The 18969-nt window shown below is 41.9% G+C and overlaps 1 protein-coding gene across 8 annotated transcripts in view; it reads right to left on the bottom strand.

Annotated features, from left to right (window-relative positions):
* cdh23 (cadherin-related 23) overlaps positions 1-18969 on the bottom strand; it is a 658884-nt gene that overhangs the window by 465656 nt on the left and 174259 nt on the right. For all 8 annotated transcript variants that reach the window (XM_068020420.1, XM_068020419.1, XM_068020423.1 and 5 more), the window contains exon 7: positions 1313-1507. In XM_068020420.1, coding sequence (XP_067876521.1) covers positions 1313-1507 — 195 coding nt within the window. The remainder of the gene's footprint in view (positions 1-1312; positions 1508-18969) is intronic.

Below are 18969 nucleotides of genomic sequence, written 5' to 3'. Positions count from 1 at the left end.
GTTGACTTTTCCCTGGTGTCCTAGGCAATATTTATCCCTTGATCAACACCTATAAACCGATTACCTGGTTATCATATTGCTGTTTGTAGGAGCTTGTTGTGTGCAAATTGCCCGCTGCGTTTCTCACATGACAACAGTGACCACATTTCAAATATATTTCATTGGTTGTAAAGTGGTTTGGGACAACCCGAGGTTGTGAAAGGTGCAAATAAATGCAAGTCTATTTTTCTTTCAAGAAGTCAAAGGACAAATTTAGCTATTATGCATGAACATCTCAAATGCATTGAGTCAAACGGAATCTTTTGTCTCTGCTGACAGAGTCATTACTGACTGCTAATTAAATTTTAAGTAAATGAATAATAAATGTCACTACCAGTGAGGTCATTTGTCACTACCTCTGATTAGTAGGCTCACATTGGTAAAGACCACAAGCAAATCGCCTGCCAACTCTTTCTGTTGCAAAAAAAGGCAAATGGATCAAATTAAATTTAAAAGATTCTGATTAGTTTATATAAAACTTTTCCTATCGATTTTCCTTGGTTGTTGTTTGCGATTTACCATATTCTTTGGATTTTCGCACACCACTTGCTCCCTGTGCATACCTCTTTACACTGAATCAATAAAATAGCCATCAGTCTCGCTCTCTGGAATCCGCTCCCTAAATCTCAGCAATTTGCTACATCTCGAATCTTCAAAGCCTCTTCTAAACCTTCAGATACATCTTCAGTGACTTCTAAATCTGCTTTTCAATGCTTGTTTTCTCTTTGTGTCAGGCACGGCTCAGTGATAGCGCCCTTGCCTCTGAGTCAGAAGATTGCTGATTCAAGTCCCACTCCAGGGAATTGAGCACAATATCTAGGCTGACATTGCAGCGCAGTACGACGGGAGTGCTGCACTGTCAGAGGTGCCATTTGTGGAATGAGGCATTAAACTGAGGTCCATCTGCTCTCTGTTGGACTGTTTTGAAGGGCAGCAGGGGTCAGGTCTCAGATCAGACATGATCTCAGTGAATGGCAGAACAGGCTTGAGGGGCTAAATATCCTAGTCCTGTTCCGAGATGCTCCAAGATCGTCACAATGTTGAAACTGCTACATAGATGGTTGGCGATTTTTGCAAGACTGCTCCCTATTGAATTCTCTCCCCCACTGCATGGAGTTGAATAGACTCCTCTTGCTTAATCCTTGTACCAAAATGACCCCGATCAGGAACCAGCAAGTGAGGGATTAAATCTACCTCCCCCCACTCCAGGGAACTGCACACTGGCACTGTAACATGCTCCCATAAAGAATACTGAAGGAAACCAAAATCATACCGTCCCATTGACTTGAAGCTGATAGGCCCGTGTGGTCTCGTAATCAAGTGGCCTTTGAACCGTTACAACTCCTCTGGCACCATCTATGGAAAAGAAGCGCGATGGAGGTTGGAAGGAATACAGCACACTGCCCCCCGTGCCCTGATCCCGGTCTGTGGCATTCACAATGAAAATCGGCGTCCCTGCAGGAGTGTTCTGAAAGGGGAAAAAAGGAAAGGCACCAAAATTAAAAATGATAAAGTGACAAAAACACAACCAGGAAAAAGTTTCATATGCTCTGTGCATTTTGATTTTATATTCTAATTATGTTCAATTCAAACAAAGGCGAACCACAAAAGCGAATGATGTCACTAAGTTCTTGTGTAAGAACTTAACACAAGAAATTGGAGGAGTAGGCCATTCGGCCCTTCGAACCTGCGCCACCATTCAATAGGATCATGGCTGATCTTCTACCTCAACTCCACCCTCCTGGACTATCCCCATATCCCTTGATTCCTCTAGTGTACAAAAACATCGATCTCAGTCTTGAAGATACTCAAATGACTGAGCATTCCTAGCCCTCTAGGGTAAAGGATTCCAAAGATTTACAACACTTGGAGTAAAGAAATGTCTCCTCATCTTAGTCCTTAATGGCCGACCCCTTATTCTGAGATTGTGACCCCGAATTCCTGACTCCTCAGTTTGGGGAAACACCCTCCCAACATGTACCCTGTCAAACCCCTGAAAAATTCTGTGTTTCAATGAGATCAAGCTTTCATTTTTCTAAACTAGGCCGAGTCTACTCTTTCCTCATCTGACAATCCCCTCATTCCACGTCTATTGAACCTTCCCCTAATGCAGTATGAAAATATATGTGAATGTATACATGAAAATCAACATTACAGACAAGAAAAAGCAAGCAAGATGTTCAAGTACAATGAAAGTCATTTGAATCCTATTCCTTCTGTTGCACCTGTGTCCCAGTCAGCATCTTCTGCCTCTGACCTTCTATAAACCCCCAACTCAAACAAGCCGTTTCACACTAATGCACAAAGTCGAGGTCTATATTAGTGCATCTCCTGTGCTGAGACTGAATTGGAAACTTCATTAACCCTGCCCACATATTTGACAAAAAGATCCAATCCCACTCTGCGTATTAATTTTCTGAGCCACATTGCTGTGCAGAGATATTGATCACAGGTCAGGTGCTGCTTTCCCACGGGGAAAGGAGGAAGCTCAAAAGGAAAGACGTTTTCAGGATGAGCTCAAGTATCCTCATGACCAGCCCAGAATAGCAATGCACAGCCTGAGCAAATTGACTGAGCTACCTCTCAGCTTCCAAAGCTGCAGAGTCTAAACCCGCATTATAAAATTGTCAAAAACTGGGCTCTTGGCTGTTGAGGGCAACACACTCTAAATACAAATAAATCAGCCTTTATTTTTTGTACAACACTTAATGGGGCTCTTTTTCTTATGAAGGACCCTCTGTAAATACCGACACCCTGCCAGGGACCTCTTGCAAGTACTGACTCATCCATCAGGATTACCAGCAAACATTAACACGTGACCTGAATCTCCCCCCAGCTAATGCTGTGACATGACTGTCACACCCCACATATACCAACACACTCCAGGGACTTTTCAAAACACTGATATGCTTCCATTGACCCATTTCAAACACTGAAACACTGCCAGTGACTCTTGTCCTAAGTGACAATTTCAGCTTCACAAAATGACACAGGAACAGGAGAAGGCCATGTGAGCTAGTTGCACCATACAACTAGATTATGGCTGATTATCTTAACTCCATCTACCTAGCCTCAATTCTGTAACCTTTAAAACCCTCGCCCATCAAAAATTCTATCCATGAAATTTTCAATGGGACAAGGACTTAAAATGTACATCTTATCTACTTCACTCCAACTTCCAAACCACAATACACTATTGATTTTGAAGCTTTGACAAATTCATTATACTTCCTTATGCTAAGTTGTTTGCACTTCAGATAAGTGAATTATAAATAAAAAAACTTTTATATCTCTTATTCTCGGGTACTCAGAGAATCTCCCTAGAAAACAAATCTTGTGCCCCTTGAAAACAATCGATCATTCCACAGCCTTTCATGTTTCTCTCTCCAATACAAGGGAATGAAAGTTGGATACACCAACTGCTTAAATTAGAACAAGTCAGTGCATCGCTGCATTTCCATGCTTTTTTCAATCTCGATTTTAAAATTCTCATCCCCTTTTTCAAATCGCTCCAGGGCCTGCACCGCCTCCCCCCCCCCCCCCGGTTGCCCCTCCCTATCTGTGTAACCTCCTACTGCACCACGTCCCTCGGAAATTTCTGTGCTCATCCAATTCGAGCTTCCTGCACAGTCCTGATTTCCATTGTTCCCTTGCTGACTTTTGTTTCCCCCAAAAATATACTTTGTTCATAAAAATCTGTAAACAAAATACATTACAAAACAGTTCAAAACAGTCCCAAGTTGACATTCCAGAAAGTGCAAAAGAAATCAGTTTTCTTCAAAAGAGAACGAGAGTTGCCTCACAACCCTTCCATTCTACATGCAATGCACATTTGCATTACACAGCAAAACCATATTTTGACGCATACAGCCCGAGGGGTTTCAAACGGGTTCCAGCCCCTCAGTTCACTTTGGCAGGAGGACCTTACACGGTAGACTTTCCCCATTGAGCCTTTGCTGCTGCTGCCCCAAGCTTTAGTGCGTCCCTCAGCACGTAGTCCTGCACCTTGGAATGTGCCAGTCTGCAACACTCGGTCGTGGACAACTCCTTGCACTGGAAGACCCGCAAGTTTCGGGCAGACGAAACAGCTTCTTTCACAGAATTGATGGTCCTCCAGCAGCAGTTGATGTTTATCTCGGTATACGTCCCTGGGAACAGCCCGTAGAGCACAGACTCCTGTGTTACAAAGCTGCTCGGGATGAACCTCGACAAAAACCACTGCATCCCTTCCCACACCTGCTTTGCAAAGGCACATTCCAGGAGGAGGTGGGCAACAGTCTCTTCCCCACCACAGCCACCTCGAGGGCAGCATGTGGAGGGGGCGAGACTCTGGGCGTGCAGGAAGAATCGGACGGGGCCCTTCTCACCACCAGCCAAGTTACGTCGGTGCTTGTTTGAAAGTTCTGGTGATGAGGCATTCTGGTGACATTGGCAGTCTGCTCGAGGAACCATCTGACAGGATCTACCATCTCCTTTTCCCGTAGGGCCTGGAGGACATTCCGTGCAGACCACTGCCTGATGGATTGGTAGTCAAACGTGTTTTTCTACACAAACTTTTCCACGAAGGATAGGTGGTACAGCACGGTCCAACTGGATGGAGTGTTCCACGGCAATGTGGCCAGATCCATCCTTCACAACACTGGGGGCAGATAGAACCTCAGCACGTAGTGACACTTGGTGTTTGCATACTGGGGCTCAACGCACAGCTTGATGTAGCCGCACACGAAGGTGGCAATCAAGATGAGGGCGACGTTGGTTTCAGTCCGCTGCTGACAGCCATGCCTGCTGTTGCTTGCGCTCTAAGCTCTGGAATTCCCTCCTTAAACCTCTCCAGCTATCTACCTCTCGTCCATTAAAGATGCTCCTTAAAACCTACCTCTGTGACCATTATCTGTCCCAATAACGCCTTATGTGGCTCAGTGTCAAATTTTGCTTGATAATTGCTCCTGAGAAGCACTTTGTGACATTTTACGGTGTTCAAAGGTGCTATATATATGCAAGTTGTTGTTGTAATACAATGACATGGAGCACTGGGATGCCACATACCCTACAACAAAAAACAAACACTTGCTTAGGAGTTAGTGAATGATCAGAAGGCGTCGTTCCTGCGTGGGAAGAATGTGATACATGTATCTTGCTGTTGATAGAATCACTTCAGCCTTGTGCCTGAAGCACAGCAACTATTCTGCATTTTTCCCCCAATGTAGTTGATCCTTTCTCCATATCTCACTGTCACAAGACAACAGTACAAACAGGCACTACCCTCAGAAAACTCCCCACACACCGGCACTATCGGATCCTGAGACCAGCTGGCTGAACCAGATTCCAATAAAAACCTACTTTCCCTCATTGCTGCTCTAAATACCCAGAGCATAATGCTTGACCTTTTGAAATACGACTTCGGTAATATTTGCAATGTAGTTAATTTTAAATGAACACCATATTGTGGCCAATCGGAATTATAAGCTAATATGTTGGAACTGACTGATTACTACAAGCAAATGTACTTTTTAACCAACCACTTGCAGTGCCATGCAGGTTCAATAACTGCCTGAAATGTCCACTGGGGCAGACTTTGCTGGGGCAAGACATCTGAGTTTTTCCCCCACTCACCCTTCAGCTCAAAGACGTCTTGCCCCTTAAGCTGCTGGAAGTGTGAGTTGATATTGGCAATAAGGCATCTGGGTCCCTGGTGAAAGACAGGATCAGTAGTCTATCTCCTTGTGAATTGAAAAACGAACTGTAGGTGAATTGAGGAGTAGGGTGAATTAGAGGGGGTGAATTCAAAGTCAAATCAGGTACAGAAAAGGGGGGGGGAAAAAAAGAGATCTGATTAAGAAAAAAAAGAGACAAAGGAAAAGAGAATTATTAGCAATTCTCTTCCTCAAAAGGCAGTGGAAGTAGAGTCTTGAAATATTTTTAATGCAGAGATAGATAGATTCTTGATCAGCAAGCGGGTGAAAGGTTATTGGGGGTAGGTGGGAATGTGGAGTCGAGGTTACAATCAGATCAGCCATGATCTTATCGTATGGCGGAGCAGGCTCGAGGGGCTGAGTGGCCTACTCCTGCTCCTAATTTGTATGTATTTAAAAAAAAATTTAATCTGGTATTAAAATATCCAAATATTCATTAAAGGAATGAGACTCTAAACTTTTAACTGTTTCACGTTGAGCAAGAAAGGTTGATCAGCAGTCATCAACAATCATGAGATCCTTAAAATGGTACTTGTGCTGTTAACCACTAGACCTAACTTTCTGCGGCGAGTTTAATGGGAAAATGATGTGCAAATGCAGCAACGTCATGAACCATTAGCGCGAGTAATGCCACAAGAAATCTGCTAGTGACATATTGCAAGTCCTGCATACAGCCTGCATCCCACTTTACATGTGTTCCCTTCACAAAATTACCCTAGGTTGGTTCCTGGGAAATTAGTCCCATCTACAAACACTTGCTCCACTGTATCTGCCACATCTTTTATAGACACCCATCATATCCACCAGCTGACTGTGAGCATCGCCACCAGGGATCCACTCATGCTTAACTTGGAACTTTGCTGAAACATTCCACTGTGCCTTCCTGACTGGGCACTGACAGTTATTGCACTATTATTCCATACGAATTATCATCCTGATTTTCTCTCCATTAATATTGCACGGGGCAATCCAGTTGGAAGACATTGCGTCTGCTTTAAGGAATTGCAACATTCTACAACAAGGAGAAACCGTTTCCGGTGGCAGAAGGGTCAGTAACCCGGAGGACACAGATTTAGGTTAATTGGCAAAAGAACCAGAGGTGAGAATTCTTTTTTAAAGCAGCACATTTACAACGACCTGCAACGCACTGCCTGAAAGGGTGGTGGAAGCAGATTGAAGAGTACCTTTCAAAAGAGCATTGGATAAATATTTGAAGGGTAAAAAATTGCAGGGCTATGGGGAAAAAGAGCCAGCATGGGGCACGATGGGTCAAATGGCCCCCTTCTGTGCCGTATCTTGATATTATGCTCTACCTCCTCCGGAGACTCTTCAGTTCAGTTCAGGCAGAGCTAAACAACCTCCAAGCCATCAGGTTTAATCTGCAACAGGAACGTCAGCTGGTTTGGAAGTGTAAATCAGAATGCAAATTTTTCAGAAATCTTAGGTAAAAATGCAATCAACTTCCACTGAAAAACGACAAGGTTTGAAATAGCAGTTACCGAGTGCCAGAGGCAATGAGAAGTGCTAAAAGTTCAGAAGAAAGATGCCTTTAGATCTTTCAAGCTGAGGTGTTGCATGTTGATTTTCTAAAACCGTTAAAGATTTCATTTTAATTGCTGTTCAGCAACCCTATTCCACATAAATCATCCAGGATTCTATTTATTTATTTATTTTTGGTTTCATTATTCATTTGAACCTTTCACTGTAATTTCAGTTTTGCCACTGTGAGCGGAAGAGTTTTCCACAATTTACTGAAATACAGATCAGCAATAAAGGCGCTAACCCGCAGCAGGAAGACCGAATGCAACACGATTAAAATCCGTCATTAAAAGATGTAAGACATTCCTCAGAGCTGTTTCCACAATGGGGCAACTTGGAACATGGGGAGCATGTACATCATGTCAATGCGTATTCAACTCATATTTAACACCAGGACTCAACCACTGCACATAATTCGGGATGGAGAGGAGCTGAGACTTAGAAATCAGAGAGTCTCCAACCTTCCCGATACCAATTTTATGGTTCTGTGCTGCTATGTTTATTTTTCTTTACCTTGACCATCTCAAATCCATCTCGATCAAATCTCTGAATATCCACAGTCTAGGCTCAGGTTTCTATTTTCAGGCCTAGCTTTTTGACTAAGGCATTTTGGATTCTCTTATTGCTGTGCTGTCTCTGTCCCATGAGTGACTGAACATTGATGAATACAGAGACCTATCAGATGCCATCTTGTATTCAAAATGAAGACTTCATGTGCAGTCACATATGGACAGTGCTGGGAGATAAAACTGCGTGTGGGGATGGAGCTGAAGATTAGGAGATGAAATTTAAGAGTTTAATGGAACAGAAGCTTATTAAAATAAAAATCCAATTTCTAAGATCAAGCAATCAATTTAAAAGGTCAGATGTAAGGAGAAGGGAAAGAGACTGCAGAATGCAAAGCAGAGACTGGGAGACAAACCTGAAAGTAAGAAAACCTACAAAGTTAAGACAATATAAACAGAGCTGGGGAAAGATTTACGGGAGAATAAAATTCTGCACCAACACACCAAGGTGAAAGAAAAGCCAAAAAACAAGACAGGAGAAAAGATCAGAAAATGGAAAGCAAATGCATCTTGGGCTATAATAAACATTACTTTTATACACACGGTACGTAGTGCCACACTTGATGTCCAGAATCCACACAACTTCAAATTTAGGTAAAAATTCAAACATTGGAAAAAGTGGTCATTTCTGACCGATTTCTCTCCACCCTCTACATTCGGGCAAGTGAGATTTTCCTTTAATTAAAAAATGCAAGAAATACAATTTTTCTCCATGATAACCAACCCTTCTGCTGAAACTACAATCACAAATCACACATCATGGCTGCACATTCCCACTATTTTTCTTGTGAGTCGCTAGTTAAGGAAAAAAGACAAAAGCATCTCCAGGAAAAGAGGAATTTATTGTCCAATGGAAGAGAAGAGCCAGGAAGTTCTCCCCGGTGTCCTGGTCAATGGTTATCCCTCAACCATGAGCAGAAACAGATTACATTGCTGTTTGAGGGAGCTTGCAGTGCACAAATTGGTTGCCATGTTTTCAACATGACAGCAGTGGCTACACTTCAAAATGTGTGTCATTGGTTGGAAATGCAAGTTCCTTCTTTCTAAAGCAATCTTTGCCTTATCTATACTTTGAAAGCAAATACAGAGTACTATTGAATAAACCCATATTTAATTAAAATCACCTTTTCTTCACACTCATTCCTTTTTTTTTTGAGACTTTTTGGAACTTTGCCAGAATCAAAAAAAAATTCTGAAATTGTGACAGAGGACCGACTGGCAATCTTAGCTTCTCTACAATGGATTCACAAATCTGCGAGGCCAGCAACAATTTATAATCAATGCCATCCAGCGAAGGAAACTGGTCGAGCCCACTCATTCACTCCCCATTTCAGAAACACTGCCAACTCCATTACTGTGCTTGTCCCTCATCGTGGCTACACAAGAGTCTCAGGAGAGGTGCAAGCTTTCACTGCACGTGACACTCAAAGCTAGGGGAACAAAATGCCAAGCAAGAATTTACTGCCTCTCAAGGGATGCAGAGTATTAAGCACGTCTGTCATGCTACATAAAAGAGCTAATGGCAGAACACATGTCATTTAATCTATTAGATGCAAAACAAATGTAACAAGTCAGACTAACAATTTAAAAAAGCACTGGCATTATTTGAATCGCCCCAGGTAACTAGTACCATTAAGGACCCCAACTGAAATGTTTTTCTCAAATTTAAAGAAAGGATACCTGCAACTCAAACTTGAACTGAATTGATTTCAGGCGCTATATGTAACCTTTTGTCCTTAAATCAATTTTGAAAAAAAAAGAGATTTCATCTTGCAGGCAACAGCTACTTTGGAAATGGGAAGTGCTTTTGTGAAAGGTGTCTACTCTGAAAGACGCTACTTCCCATACTTTCTTGTTGCTGGTTAACAGTACTTGAGGAATTAAGAAAAAATGTTGGACATGGCAACTATTAGCCTGGTAATAACGCAGAAACATGCAACCTATTGGTATCAAATTCCTCTTATTTTAATTGAGGTATTGGGATGAAACATAGGTATAAATAGGTTTAATTAGGTAGAATTTAGATATTAATATACCTTGTAGTATTAAAGATTGAATAAATGGTCAGTTTCCAAGACTCACTGAAATTCCCCTTTAAGGATATAGAGTTAAAAAATTCATTTCAAGGTCTTCCAAAGGTTCCTGTTGCAATCGAATGTGAACCAGAAACACCTTTTCAGTTAGGAAATACAGTTCAGGGTCTCTGTTGCCATGGATTTGGAGGATAAACACACTGAATCATATTATGTGATGTTAGTAAGAGGTAGCTATAAACTTAATTAGTTGATAGTGTTTGTAAAAAGACAGACTGACTCAGAAGGATACTACAAGGTACCATAAAAACAGTTGTAGATAATAAAATAATAAAATGAGATGGTACTTACAGAAACAGATGCCAAGTAAACACAATTTATAAACATTTTGACCAAATAAAAGCTCAACCTCAAGAGCAGGGGCTTTCCAGCAAAAACATTAAGTGGGGATGGTAGCTAATAATATTACCATATGTGGATCTTAAAAGCAGGAAAAACACACACAGTAAGGTAACACCTATATGCTAAAAGATCAGGATAGGTTAGAAACAGTATAAATGAGAGTTTTTTGAATCAAGAAACTAGAAGTATCGAGTTCCTCATCAATGCTCTCAACCTATGGCTTACTCGGGGAATTTAAAGCAAAAGGTTTATTTTAAATTTTGATGGATATTCCAAGGTATTTTGCTGTAAAAATATCAAGATTGAACTTCTGGATTCTATTTTAGAAATAAGATTGTGTGTTACATTTCTTAGTCATCTTTGATATTGTTGTATACTTAGCCACTTAAAGTGTTTTGCATGTTCAATTCTTTAATATATAAAAGCTAATAAATCGTCTCATGTAGCATTCTGTATACAATTAAAGAACCCCCTCTCTGTCTCCTTAAGTGGGGACATACGTATCGAAGAGAGTTTCCCAGACACTTATAATATCTGGGATATTTATGACTTAGCCATAATTATTTTTTAAAATAGGCTACCCAAAAGATGATAATATTCTCTGTTAGTTTTCTTTCTTTGAGGGAAGACTAGTTCAGTTCTTTGGACCCAAATAAGTGTCTAAGAATTTGTCTAGTTTTAATTTAATTAAGGGAGACTTATAGGGATGTACGCTTGATTTGGTTTAGTCCCTTTAAAGGGGTTAAAGTCATAAATCACTTCAGTATTAACCTAAAACAAAGCAAAAGACTGCAGAGGCTGGAAATCTGAAATAAAAACAAAGTGCTAGAAAGAAGCAGAGTTAACATTTCAGGTCTGTGGCCTTTCATTAGAGCTTCCAATGAAAGGTCACAGACCTGAAACGTTAACACCGCTTCTCTGTCCACAGATGATGCCTGACCTGCTGAGTATTTCCAGCAATTTGTTTTTGCTTGCGGTATTAAACCACTTGTTTTGAATGCATCAACACCTTTGTTCAACTGGTTGACAAAGAATTCGACACAAATGCACAGCGTTCAAATGTTAAATATCACACAAGGTAATTTCCAGGCTTTTAAAAGGTACAATAAAACAGAAGTTGTTTTCTCATTGTGGAATGACTCTGTCACAATATCTAACTGAGACACATACAAAGTCAGATTTAATAAAGACCAACAGAACGTGGCAAGGGACTGAACTGCCTCCAGCTGCATTAGCCTTGAACCTTTCATTTGCATCACCCAGGCGCTGTACTTTGGACACACATGACTCAGAACCAAAGTTGTATCTTGTGTCCGAGGAATCAGCTTGGATGATTATTTGCTCTGACTGAAGAGAGTCACAGCATTTCGGATGTTCTGGCTTACTTCTTGGTTACACCATTGGCTCAGAGTTGCAAGATTGTGAGCTCAGTCACAAGATGAATGCATAATTTAGGATGGCACTTTTATGCACAAAGGAGAAACTGCTGCATTGTCAGAGATGCCACCTTAAACTGAGCACTCATCTGTCTGTGCAGGTGGGCATAAAGGATCCCACGTCAGGGGTCAGCTCAGTGGACAACACTTACACCCGAGTCAGATGGTCGTGGGTTCAAGTCCCACACCAGGGACTTGAGCACAAAATCTAAGCTGACACTTGAGTGCAGTATAGGGAGTGCTGCACTATCAGAGGAGTCGTCTTTCAGATGAGAGCCCCTGTCTGCCCTCTCAGGGAGAAGATTCCATGACACTGCATTAAGAAAAAGCAACTGAGTTCTCTCCAGTGCCCTGGTCAGTATTTATTCCTTTAACCAACTTCACCAAAATTCAGATGGTCTGGGTGTTACCCCTTTGGGACCTTGCAGTGTGCAGTACATTCAATTTTCTACATTACAATAGTGACATAGGAACAGGAGTAGGCCATTTAGCCCATCGAGCCTGCCCCGCCATTCAATACGATCATGGCTGATCACCCACTTCAATGCCTTTTTCCCACACTATCCGCATATCCCCTTACATCATTTGTATTTAGAAATCTGTCAATCTCTGCTTTAAACATACTCAATGACTGAACTTCCACTGCCCTCTGGGATAGAGAATTCCAAAGATTCACAACCCCGAGTAAAGAAATTTCTCCTCACCTCTGTCCTAAGTGGCTTCCCCCTTATTCTGAAATTGTGTCCCCTGGTTCTGGACACTCCAACCAGGGGAAACATCTTGCCTGTATCTACCCTGTCTACCCCTTTAAGTATTTTGTAGGTTTCAATGAGATCGCCTCTCATTCTTCAAAACTCTAAAGAATACAGGCCCAGTTTCCCCAATCTCTCTTCATAGGATATCCCGCCGTCACGGGAACAAGTCTGGTGAACCTTCACTGCACTCCCTCTATGGCAATAATATCCTTCCTAAGGTAAGGGGACCAAAACTGCACACCGTACTCCAGGTGTGGCCTAACCAAGGTTCTATACATTTCTATACACTACTCCTGTACTTAAATCCTCTTGCGATAAAGGCTAACATACTATTAGTCTTCTTAATTGCTTGCTGCACCTGCATGTTAGCTTTCAGTGACTTATTGACAAGGACATCCAGGTCCTTTGTCCATCTACACTTTCTAATCTCTTAGCATTTACGAAATACTCTGCACATCTATTCCTCCTACCAAAGTGGATAACCTCACATTTTTCCACATTATATTCTATCTGCCACGTTCTTGCCCGCTCACTACATCCGTCCAAATCCCCTTGAAGCTGCTTTGCATCTTCGTCACAACACACATTCCCACCTAGTTTTGTGTCATCCGCGAACTTGGAAATATTACATTTGGTCCCCACATTCAAATCATTGATATTGTGAGCAACTGGGGTCCAAGCACTGATCCTTGCGGTCCCCCACTAGTCAAAGCCTCTTCACTGGCTGTAAAGCCCTTTGGAACGCCTTGAGCTTGTGAAATCTCCCATATAAAATCTAAGCTATATATTTACACACACTTTTTCCATGCATAGCAAGGAGTTCTCCTGGTATCCTGACCAACATTCATCTCTCAATACCTCCAGAAATACATTCACTGGAGATTCATTTCATCTGCTATTATTGGCACCTTGCTGTGCACAAATTGGCAGCCACATGACCTACAGTGACTTCAGAAGTAATTATCCATTAGTGAAGTGCTTTGGGACATCCTGAGGACAAGAAAGAGACATTTGTTCCTCCTTTGTCTTCAAAGTACATTCTAGAAATAATCTAAGAAATGCAAAATAATGAATCAAATAAATTCAATTTAGCAGGCAATGATAATCATACAGTACGAGCATCTGTAGATCATCCATTGCTTTAGTCACTGTTCTGTGTTCCAGTACATATATTAAAATTATTTCCTTAACAATTGGTATCTGACAGTTCATCACTAAGGCAATCGATTAACTCCAGACTACACAAGCCAGGAGCCTGCAAGATGCAGTTTGTAAGCAGAGATTGAGTTGACATATTGCACATAAATTTTAAAATGTAGTTCCCTTTTCATTAAATCTTGAATTACTATGACCCTAAAACAAAATCAAGTAAGATCTTTCCACACACAACAACCCCTGCATTTATATAACACCTTTAACATAAGTCGCAAGATGCTTCACAGGAGCGTTAAACAAAATGTGACACTGAGCCATGTTATGTGGTATTGGACAGGTGTCCAAAAGCCTAGTTCGAGACAGGTTTTCAGGAGCATCTTCAAGGTGGGGAGAGAGGTAGAGTGGCGGAGAAATTTAGGGAGGGAATTCCAGAGCTTAGGGCCGTCAATGGTGGGGCGATTAAAATCGGGGATGCTCAAGAGGCCAGAATTTGAGGAGCGGAGATCTCGGAGTGTTGCAGGAGGTTACAGAGGTAGGGAGGGGCAAGGCCACGGAGGGATTTGCAAACAAGGCTGAGAACTTTAAAAATTGAGACAGTATAACAAAATGTTAGGAGGAAAGGTTTTAAGAGTAGCATGGTCCCCATTGCTGCTTCTTACTCATGTCATTGTGAGTGCTTTATTCTTTGAGTTCCACTGAAGGGTCAGCTCTCAGTTTATGTTTTGGTTGACTGGTATGTGTAGAAGAAACATCAAAGCACGAACTGAGATATAACATGACAGAGGGAAAGCAAATATAAGATTACATACAAGCAGCACGAGGGCAAGCAATTCAGAATGGGGGGGAGGGGGGGGGGGGGGGGGGTAAAGTAACGACGTCAAACAAATTGCCCATTTCCAACTTCATACTTCCCTTGATTGTGCATAACAAGTCTGAAAAATGCAAGATAAAGAAAAATATCTGCAATATACTAATAACTATGAGGAAGAAGTGATTTCAAGGATACAATCTACAACTGTGAGATATTCATAAACCACTCGAGCTTCAGTTTCACTCTCAGAATGTGATTTGATATTGACTTTGGGATAGCAATTGCTTTCATACTAGGGAATCTCCTGTGAAAGTGCAGTGTCAGAGAATATGGTCTCTCTGTCTCTTACCTGCCTGTCATCTTTAAGCTGCTACTTCTCATCTTCTATTTATCTCCCTCCAGAGTTCTAAGTTTTGCTTTTCTCTGTTGTCTTATGCATCTACATCCTTTAGTGGGGCTTAAGGAGCTGCAAGGCATAGTAAGGGAAAGAAACACCCTAAGGGCCGCAGGCTGGTAGGGGACTGGGGGAAAAATGTGCACTGGTTGTCCCTCAGCCGCCCTCTTCCCATCACCCCTGTTGCTCTCTAAAGCTCCATTCTGTTGTATCCCCGGCATCATTCCCTTGCTCTCAGCCTTCGACCCTAAACACTAACCCTTTTTTCCTTTTGAATGACCTGCTTAACCCCTGGATTCCCTCCTCCAACTCAACTCTGCCGCTCAACTCACTCGTAACCCTCCATCCTCATTCCCAATTACTCCTCTCAAAAGCTGAGTGACAAGAGGCCAGAGGCTCCCTCACTACTACCCTCCCCTATCTGTTCCTCTCATGACTTTTTCCTTTCAAAATTCATCTAAATAAACTCATTAGGATGAGGAAAGATATTCTGGCACATTCGCCGTCTCCCTTTGCATCTCACAGGTGTCAGTAATTAGAATGTTCACATTTTCTAACTGTCAACCACTCAGTCTCTCAGGTAGTAGTGACCAAAATCATTACATTTTCTAACTTGCTCTCTCTCGCTCTCTCAGGCACCAGAAGTTAGAATTTTTGCATTTTTACTGTTGACAAACAAGTGATAGAAGTTTGTTACTTTATAATTCAACTTTGTTTTTTTTTTCAAAACATTAGCTCAAATTATAACAGGAAAAACACGGTTTCTCTCAGAGCTAAACTGTCTAGATTTTGTAGTCAGCGAAGTCATGGCGCTCACTGCTGACCTCGGAGAAAGCTGCCCACAAAGATCCTGAGATTTCCATGGCGCAGATTTCCTCTTCCCCGACACCGAGTCAATGGGATCTCCAGGCATCCAGCGGCAGTGATGTCAACAAGTAGAGTAAGCAGCCAATCACAGTGAAGTATTCTCACACACAGCAAAGCAGGCAGTTAAAAGCACTGAATTAATTCAAATTTTCAGATCGTGAAAGAATCCAGGACAAAGCAGCCCGCTTGATTGGCACCCCATCTACAAACATTCACTCCCTCCACCACCGACGCACAGTGGCAGCAGTGTGTACCATCTACAAGATGCACGGCAGCAACTCACCAAGGCTCCTTAGACAGCACCTTCCAAACCCGCGACCCCTACCAACTAGGAGGACAAGGGCAGCAAATGCATGGGGACACCACCACCTGCAAGTTCCCCTCCAAGCCACATACCATCCTGACTTGGAACTATATGGCCGTTCCTTCACTGTCGCTGGGTCAAAATCCTGGAACTCCCTTCCTAACAGCACTGTGGGTGTACCTACCCCACATGGACTGCAGTGGTTCAAGAAGGCAGCTCACCACCACCTTCTCAAGGGCAATTAGGGATGGGCAATAAATGCTGGCCTAGCCAGCGACACCCACATCCCTGAATGAATAAAAAAAAGTGATTTCGGATTGAGAGAAGCTAAAATACTGATAAACAATTTTTAAAAAAATTAAAGGTGAGCTATTATAATGGAGAAATTTGGCATACCACAAATATATTAGCTTTTCAGGGCCACTGATGGTGGTTAGCAGTAATCATGAAGTTAGTACACTGTTAAAAACCCAGTTACACCTCATTCAACAAGGTGCACCTTTTTCCAAGGGTTTTTAATAGTGAGACAATCAGCATAAAAGTGGAAGCTTTTGTAAATTCACTGATTGCTTCGGGACTGCACTCAGGGGAGGACCTCAACAGTTCACCCTCTGGAGCAGCACAATCACTGACAGCAACTTCTAGATTTCCACATTATTTTGCACATGTGCAGGCTCCCAAAGTTGCTGTCTAGTTCAACAGAGTAATGACAACAAACACTGACGGTTTAACCATTATAAATACCTCAAAATGCGATTAATATGCTATCTGAACTTTATAGAACACAAAACAAAGTCTACAGCGTGCATGCAATCAGCTTAGTACATCACTGTTTCTCACTCTTGAACTCCCTGCTTTGAAAAAACCCAAACAAATTTAATCAGAAAAAAGGTTTTTGAAATTTGCCCTCTCGCTCATCTTAAAATAATTTTGAAAGCAAACGGAGCAGAACATTACAGAAACAAAAAGATAAATATCCCAGCATATTAAGTGGTACTGATGCCTGGAAAATTAGCTAAACAAGAATCTGGAAGTGTGCAGTTTAAAGAAAGAGAGCATTATTTTTTTTTTAAATTTATTTAGAGATACAGCACTGAAACAGGCCCTTCGGCCCACCGAGTCTGTGCCGACCAACAACCACCCATTTATACTAACCCTACAGTAATCCCATATTCCCCATCACCTCCCTACACTAGGGGCAATTTACAACAGCCTATCACCTGCAAGTCTTTGGATGTGGGAGGAAACCGGAGCACTTTGGCGAAAACCCACGCAGACACAGGGAGAACTTGCAAACTCCGCACAGGCAGTACCCAGAATCGAACCCGGGTCCTGGAGCTGTGAGGCTGCGGTGCTAACCATTAGAAAACACAAAAAGACAAATCAATCATTGGATACATTTAATCATGTAACTTGCTCTTAAAATATTCATTATCCGCATATGGGCATCCCTGGCAAATTTAAATACTTGCATATTAGAACTCCCATACAAAAATATTCCATGGCTATTTTAACATATCATACAGATGATGATTATCTGCCTCTATGTGCCACCAAAGTTTGCACCATACATGTTTTGGAGCAGTGAAAATTCTGGGTAGCTTGTACTATTAAGACTGGAGATTGACCGAGATTGATCCATGCCTTTTTGTTACTTCCAGACTTGACTGTTCTGACGCACTACTCACTGGCCTCTCACATTCTACCCTCCATAAACTTGGTCATACTGAATTCTGCGGCCTGTGTCCTAATTCACACCAAATGCCGTTCATCCATCACTGCCGTGCTCACTGAACTACCCTGGCTCCTGGTTACACAACGCCACAATTTTAAAATTCCCATCCTGGTTTTCAAATCCCTTTGAGGTCTCGCCCCTCCCAATCTCTGTAATCTCCGCCAGCCCTACAACCCTCCAAAATATATGTGCTCCTCTAATTCCGGCTGCTTGAGGATCCCCAATTTTATTTGCTCCACCATTGGTGGCCTTGCTTTCAGTTGCCTGGACCCGAAGCTCTGGAATTCCCTCCCCAAATCTCTCCGCCTCTTTACCTCACTTTCCTCCTTTAAGCCACTCCTTAAAAACATTCTCGGTGACCAAGATTTTGGTCATTTGCCCTAATATTTTCTCATGTGGGCCTGTGTTATATTTTGTTTGATAATGCCATGGAACATTTTATGATGTTCAAGGTGCTATATAAATACAAGTGGTTGTTTCTCAACTTTGGCATATGCAGAAAGTCATCGATATGGAGACAGAGTAATCTATCCCTCTCAATAATCAAGTCCTTCATTACACCCTCCCCCCCCACCCCCCACCCAATACAGGGTTACAACTGATGACAGTCCCTGCTGGTACAAGTCTTGATGCAAAGCAGAAGTTTCATTTGTTTCTACATAAAGATTTGCTACTTTATTAAGAGTGTCGACATCACAGTAGGGTAAACAGCGCAACTATCTACAATAGTGCCAGTTAACATAAATGGGCTGTTTGCACAAAAATGTATTAAGGAGGTGGTGTGGTGAGGAGTGAATTAAATGCCTCACTGTGATTTAATACTGGCTTGTGTAAAGGAGAAATTCCAATTAAACAATTCACCCAGTAATTGTTTCCACGGCTGTGTTGTAACTGCTTAATTGAAAGGTTTTAATTTACGGCTCAATTTCCCACATGGCCTCTCACAACCTGACTACTTCATGTTGACTGCTCACGTACCTGCTAACCTGAACAAAAAAAAAGACATGCCGCTGATTCAGTTACTTGAGGCACTGAAATTCTAAGATGCCATCATTATAAACATTATTCACAAAAAGGTTCCTGCAATTGTTGTCTTCCTGTCACGTATTGGCATTAAGGTAATATGATAATTACTAAATCGAATACAAGTTGAATAATATGCAAGTGACTCGACCCTGGTACTAGTTTAAAAGAAGTTTCCCCATAAGGTGTTATTTTTGTTATAAGCTACAAAGGATTG

The sequence above is a fragment of the Heterodontus francisci genome, chromosome 42, assembly GCF_036365525.1.
Source record: "Heterodontus francisci isolate sHetFra1 chromosome 42, sHetFra1.hap1, whole genome shotgun sequence".
Lineage (NCBI taxonomy): Eukaryota > Metazoa > Chordata > Chondrichthyes > Heterodontiformes > Heterodontidae > Heterodontus > Heterodontus francisci.
This window is presented reverse-complemented; position numbering and strand designations above follow the sequence as displayed.